Below are 6524 nucleotides of genomic sequence, written 5' to 3' on the forward strand. Positions count from 1 at the left end.
CAGCTTCTCCATCCCTTCTCCAGGACGAGGTGGAGTTTGGCTATGTACAAGCCCCTCACAAGACCTTCCCCGTTGTGTTTGATTCACCCCGTGACAGAGGCCTGAGGGATTTCCCTGTCAGAAGCATCTTGGTACCTGATCCCTTCTTCCTCTTCTTCCACAGGAAGGCACAAAACTTTGCAATCTAGAAAAAAAAAAAAAAAGATATAAATCAAATTTTCTCCTTTAATTTTTGGGAAGACCCAGGATGGAGGATGATTTGGGAATGCTGTATTTTGGGTGCTTAGGGTGCTTCTTTTAAAGTGATAGTGTATATTTTTTGAAGCACCATCACATTTTTTTTAACCCTTATTGCCTTTTTTTCCCTCATCCAGGGCCCTGATTTTGGTTACGTGGCACGGAAAGCTCCAGAAGGTGCTTCCAGCCTTGATTCCTTTGGTAATTTGGAGGTGAGTCCCCCCGTGACAGTGCAGGGCAAGGAATACCCCTTGGGTCGCATCCTCATCGGCAGCAGCTTCCCCAGGTGAGATGTGGATGGGACATAAAAAAACCCCACCAACCAAGCCCCAAACCCCCACTTTTCTGCCCCATTTGAGGTGGGTTCATCCCCTTGGGCACCTTAAAAAGCCCTCCCCCTGTTGCCCTCCCACCCCCCAGATTCGGTGGCCGGCGGATGGCGAAGGCTGTGAGGGATTTCCTGGTTGCCCAACAAGTCCAGGCTCCAGTGGAGCTTTTTTCTGACTGGCTCCAGGTTGGCCATGTAGATGAATTCCTCAGCTTTGTCCCTGCTCCTGATCGGAAGGTGATGAATCTTAGGAAGGAGGGGAAAAAAGTGGGGTGCAACCTTTATAACCACCCCCCATAATCATCCCTTTTTCCTTCTCCAGGGTTTCCGGCTGCTCCTGGCCAGCCCCAGTGCCTGCTACCAGCTCCTCAAGGAGAAGCAAGAGGAAGGGTTTGGAGAGGCAGCAATGTTCCAGGGTAGGGAAGAGGTGGAAAAATGAGGTTTTATGGATTCCTTTTCCCTTCTTCCTGCTAAATGGAATTGGGTCAGTGGATGCACAGCAGCCCAGCACCCAGCTGGTGGCTGGGAAGGTGCTGCTGGAAGCAAGGAGGTGGGACAGAAATGAGCAGAATCGAATGAAAAAGATGCATGAATTTGATTTCCTGGGTTGGGATGGAGCTATGGAATGAGGGGCTCCTGGCTCAGAGCTGGAAGCCTCATCCCAAATGTGTTGAGGGAAGAATTCCTGATCTGTGCTGCAGGACTGGAGGGGGTGCCCAAGCCCACGATAACCGAGATCCTGGCTAATGAAGGGCTCCGGAAATTCAATAATTACGTCCAGGTGAGGAAGGGGAGCAGGGGGCTCCTTTGTCCCCCTGTCCCCTTCATCCCTCTGTTCATCCCTCCATCTGTCCACCCATCCCTTTGTCCCTCTGTCCATCCACCTGCCCATCATTCCCTATCTCCCTCCCACTCATCCCTCCATCCACCCATCCCTCATCCTTCCCTCTGTCCCTCCAGCCCTCAACCTATTCCTCTCTCCATCTGTCCACTCATCCTCTCCTCTCCCCCTCCATCCCTCTGTCCCTCCATCTGTCCACCCATCTCCTTACTCCTCCCTCCCTCTCTCCATTCCTCTCTCTCCATCTGTCTGTCCATCATTTATCCTTTCAACTCTCCATCCATCTCTCCATCCCTCCATCTTTCCATCCTTCCCTCCCTCTCTCCCTCCCTCTATCCATCTCTCTGTCCACCCATCCATCCCTCTGCCCATCCATCTCTCCACCCGTTTGTCCTTCCAACTCTCCATCCATCTCTCCACCCCTCCTTGTCTCCATCCATCCCTCTGTCTCTCTGTCCCTCCCTTCATCCTTCTGTCCCCCCATCCTTCCATCCCTCCCTCCCTGCCCCCCTGACACTTCTCCCATCCTGCCCCAGAGCTGCATCAGCTGGAACAGGGACATCCTGAAGCGATCTCTGGGGCTGAGTGAGCCAGACATCCTGGACATCCCCCAGCTCTTCCGTGGAGCTGCTGCCACCGGTGCTGAGGCCTTCTTCCCAGACATGGTGAGCCCCACATCCCCTTTTACCCCTCCCTGCCCTTCCACCTGGGAATTTGGCCTGGGATCACCCATGTTCCCATGCTGCAGGTGAACATGCTGGTGCTGGGCAGACACTTGGGCATCCCCAAGCCCTTTGGACCAGAGGTGGGTGGGCAGTGCTGCCTGGAGGCGCGGGTACGGGAGCTGCTGGAGCCCCTGGGCCTCACCTGCACCTTCATTGATGACTACTTCTCCTACCACGTCCTCTCTGGGGAGATCCACTGTGGCACCAACGTCCGCCGGAAACCCTTTGCCTTCAAGTGGTGGCACATGGTGCCTTGAAGTGGCCTCAGTGCCACCATTCCTCCTCCTGCTTCCCAAATCATCCCATCCCAGACTGGTTTGGGTTGGAAAGGACCTTAAAGAACATCTAGTTCCAACTCTGTTCCTCTCCCCATCCCCTCAAGTGCCTTCAGAGGCGGTGGCCTTGGAAATAAAAAAGGGCTGCAGCTTTCTCCTGGCCTCCACCTTGCTGGGTGTGAGGTTTGGAGCTTGGTTTTGAACAAGGTGATGGTTTTTTCACTCTCTGGGTGGCACTGGCTGATGGTACCGCCTGTGGGTGTGAGTGACACTGGGTGGTGGTTGGTACAGCCCATGGACACAGCTCGCCCAGCACCACCATTAAGATTAACATTGTTAAACTGGGGAGAAAAAGAGGCTGGGGGGTTGTGCAGCCTCGTCTCACTGCAGGGGTGCATGTGCAAAAATCGTGTGTGTGAAAGAAACGTGTATGTGAAATACACGTGTGCCCCAAACCACACACACACACACACACACAGAGCTGTGAGGGTGGGCATGGGTGTGTGTGCAGAGAAATGGGGGTGTGTACAGGGAAATGGGTGTGCATGGAGAAAAGCACATGCATGCAGAACCTGTGTGTGCTTGCAGAACACGTGTCTCCATGCAGAAAAGCACATGCATGTAGAAGATGTGTGCATGTGCACAAACCTACACGCAGGCAGTAGACACGTGTGTTCATGCAGAAAATCCATGTCTGTGCATGCAGAACACCCCGGGTGTGCAAAGACACGTGTGCATGCAGAAAAGTACATGCATGTAGAAAAATACACGTGTGCATGCAGAGAACCACTGGCATGTGTTCAACTACACGTGTGTGCACACAGAAAACCTCATCCATGCAGAAAGCACACGTGTGTGCAGGCACAGCCCCACAGCCATGCAGAGAGCACACGTGTGTGCAGAAGCCGGGCGTGCACACGCAGTAAGGACACAGCCCCCCAGGGAAGTGCCCCCCTGTGCAGCCCCTGCCCTGTTTGCCCCCTGCCTGTGGATCATCCAAGGGAAACCCTGGGGGGGGTGTCTTGGGGCTGAGGGTGCTGGGACAGCAGGATGGTGCCCTCTAATGGCTGCGGGTTTGGTTGGGATGCTGGGCGGGCAGGGCAGGGGGAATTGGAGAACCCAAAGCGGTTGGAAGGGACCTCAGGTCAGCGAGTCCAACCCCCCTGCGGCAGCAGGAACACCCGGGGCAGGTCACACAGGAACGTGTCCAGATGAAACTCTCCAGAGAAGGAGACTCCCCAGCCTCTCTGGGCAGCCTGGCCCAGGGCTCTGTCACCCCCAAAGGAAAGAAGTTTCTCAAGTTGAGGTGGAACTTCCTGTGTTGTAACTTTCCCCTCGTCCTGTCACAGGCACCACTGAACAGAGACTGGCCCATTCCTGACACCCCCCTGCAGATACTTGTAGACGTTCATCAGGTCCCCTCTCAGTCTTCTCCAGACTGAACAGCCCCAGGTTTCTCGGCCTTTATCAGACAGATGTTCCAGTCCCTTCATCATCCTCGTAGTCTCCGTTGGACTCTTTCCTGCATCTCCCTGTCCCTCTGGAACTGGGGAGCCCAGAACTGGACACAACACTCCAGATGTGACCTCAATGGGCAGAGGGGCAGGAGCAGCTCCCTGGACCTGCTGGCCACGCTGTTCTTCATGCATCCCAGGACACTATTGGCTCTCTTGGCCATGCCAATGCTGTCCCATGAATAACTTGTTGTCCACCAGGACCCCAAGGTCCTTCTCCATGGGGCTGCTTTCTAGCAGGCCAACCCCTCATCCATATGGGTGCAGGGTGTTTTTCCTCCCCAGGTGGAGGACTCTCCACTCCTTGTTGAGCCTCAAGAGGTTCCTCTTTGCCCAGCTCTCCAGCCTCTCTAAATCCCCGAGTGGCCTCCATGTGGATCAGCCAACCCTCCCAACTTAAGTACCATGAAAAACTGGACAGCTAGGGGTGGATAAAGCAAGAGGGACAAGGGGTGTATGACAATGACATCGTTTATTTAAACATTTACTTCAAGAAATATAAAAAAACACCCCGTGCAGACAATTACAGCACTAACCCAGGACCTGCTCAGCTAAAGGACAAGTTGTTCTGAGACCCTCGTGGTTTTAGGAATATTTGATTCCTTGAACCGCCTCCTAAAAATACTTTATGGGCAGGATGAGTCAAAATGATGCTTTTTTTTTTGAGGGGTAAAATAGGGTTTTGGTGATTCCCCCCCTCCCCCCTTTTTTAAAGGGGGCTGCAGCATCCGCTGGTACCACAACCCCCCAAAAAAAGGAATATTGCTAAAAAAAGCGGATTATTGGACTTTTCCACCCGGCTGCTCTTCCCTGTCCTGGATATTTTGTTTCTAAACCCCCCAAAAAAAGTCCCCCAAAATAATCCCCAACCCCAAAGTGAATGAAAACAACAAAAACCACCCCAAAACCAAAATCTTGTTGGTTTTTCGAACCCCAAACTCGCCGAACGGGCGCGACCCCTCGGGGAGAAAGGACTTCCAAGAACTTAAACGTTTAATAACCCTTAAAAGCTGAAAAATCATCATAAAAATAGATTAAAAGAAAAACAACCCCCCCAAAAAAAATCACCCTTGGGTTACGTGGAGGCAGAGCTTGAGCTCTGCTCAAAAAAGGCACCTCGTTTCTCCAGCACAGTGCACAGCGTCGTAGGAGGGACTTTGGGCTGATACCAGGCAGAATGAATTCATAATAATTAATGAATTAATAATTAAGGGAGGGAAAGAAAAAGCTTTGGGGCTCCCCTCATCATACCTGAGATCTCCCCGGGGTGGGCGAGGGCTGAGCTAGTGGGGAGGGGAACCCCCCAAATGATGAGTTTGGAGGGGAGGTGGGATCCTGAATCCCTCCTGGAAAAGGGATGCTGGAGAGGAGTGTGTGTAGGGAGGGGAACCCCCCCCAATATATATTATAGCACCCAAAATGGGGGGTATTTGAGGGAAAATGCCAAAGAATGGAATATTGGGAAGAAAAAGGTTGGGGGAGGGAAAATAAAGGTGTTTTGTAGCTGCTCTTCAGGTCCCCGATTTTACCCCGAGCTGGGGAGGTTTGTGGCTGAAAGGGGGTAGAAAGTGATGCAAAATGCTAGAAATTAAATGAAACTCATAAAAAAAAAAAATTAATACACCCCCCAAGAAAGAAAATACCAAAAAAACCAAACAAATCAGAAGCCTGGATGTGCCAAAAGATCCTGCTACGCTCAGGGGTTTAGAAAAGCCCGGGGGGGGCAAGAAAACACCCACCCCCCCCAAAGCCTTGGAAATGGGAGGACAGGTAGTTAGAGCCGCTGCTGGCTTGGAAAAGCGGGGGTCAGGGGGGGTCCCCAGGGGGTTGGAGGGGTCCCTGGGGAGGGTTTAGGGGGGGTCCCCAGGGGGGGGGGGGAGGGGGGGAAACTGAACGGGACCCGGCCCTGCTGGGTTTATCACCCCTCCTACCCACCACTTTTATCCAGGGCCACGTTTGAGCACCCCATGGGTGTCAGAAGGTGTGTATGGCCTCAGCCACTGTACTTATTGAAGGACAGAGGAGCCAAACACCCTCCTTCCAGCACCCCACGAGTGGGATGAGTTGTGTACAGCCTCAGCTACCCCGTTTGCTCAAGGACAGGGGCCCACACACCCTCCCTGCAGCACCCCAAGGGTGGGATGAGTTGTGTACAGCCTCAAATTACCATATTTATTGAAGGTGAGGGGCCCACGCACCCTACCTCCAGCACCCCATGGGTGTGATAAATTGTGTATGGCCTCAGCCCCTGTATTTATTGAAGGACAGAGGAGCCAAACACCCCCCTTCCGGCACCCCATAGATGTGATGAGTTGTGTACAGCCTCAGCTACCCTATTTATTTAAGCTGAGGGTCCCACATGCCCTCCTATCAGCACCCCACGGGTATGATGAGTTGTGTAAGGCCTCAGCCACCATAGTTTTTTAAGGGGGGGTGGAATTCCACACACACCCTCTGGAAGGGTCCCCCACTCACCTGCTCTGTGTAGATCCCATCCAGGGTCTTCACCTCTTGGGCGGCCGTCGAGGACTTGGGCTTGTGGTCCCCGTAGCCCTGCCAAGAGCATCCCATGGAAAGGGGGGGAAGGAAATCAATGTGTGGGGG

General features: G+C 53.2%; 1 protein-coding gene across 1 annotated transcript in view; it reads left to right on the forward strand.

The window, feature by feature from the left end:
• The window catches only part of LOC104387095 (protein-arginine deiminase type-1-like), a 7772-nt gene extending 5384 nt beyond the window's left edge, over nucleotides 1–2388 (forward strand). The window contains exons 10-16 of the mRNA XM_009995787.1: nucleotides 24–131; nucleotides 375–523; nucleotides 658–802; nucleotides 888–981; nucleotides 1267–1346; nucleotides 1943–2071; nucleotides 2155–2388. Coding sequence (XP_009994089.1) covers nucleotides 24–131; nucleotides 375–523; nucleotides 658–802; nucleotides 888–981; nucleotides 1267–1346; nucleotides 1943–2071; nucleotides 2155–2388 — 939 coding nt within the window. The remainder of the gene's footprint in view (nucleotides 1–23; nucleotides 132–374; nucleotides 524–657; nucleotides 803–887; nucleotides 982–1266; nucleotides 1347–1942; nucleotides 2072–2154) is intronic.
• Nucleotides 2389–6524: the final 4136 nt, after the last annotated feature.

Source organism: Chaetura pelagica, unplaced genomic scaffold (genome assembly GCF_000747805.2).
Source record: "Chaetura pelagica isolate M959 unplaced genomic scaffold, ChaPel_1.0 scaffold234, whole genome shotgun sequence".
NCBI classification, from domain to species: domain Eukaryota; kingdom Metazoa; phylum Chordata; class Aves; order Apodiformes; family Apodidae; genus Chaetura; species Chaetura pelagica.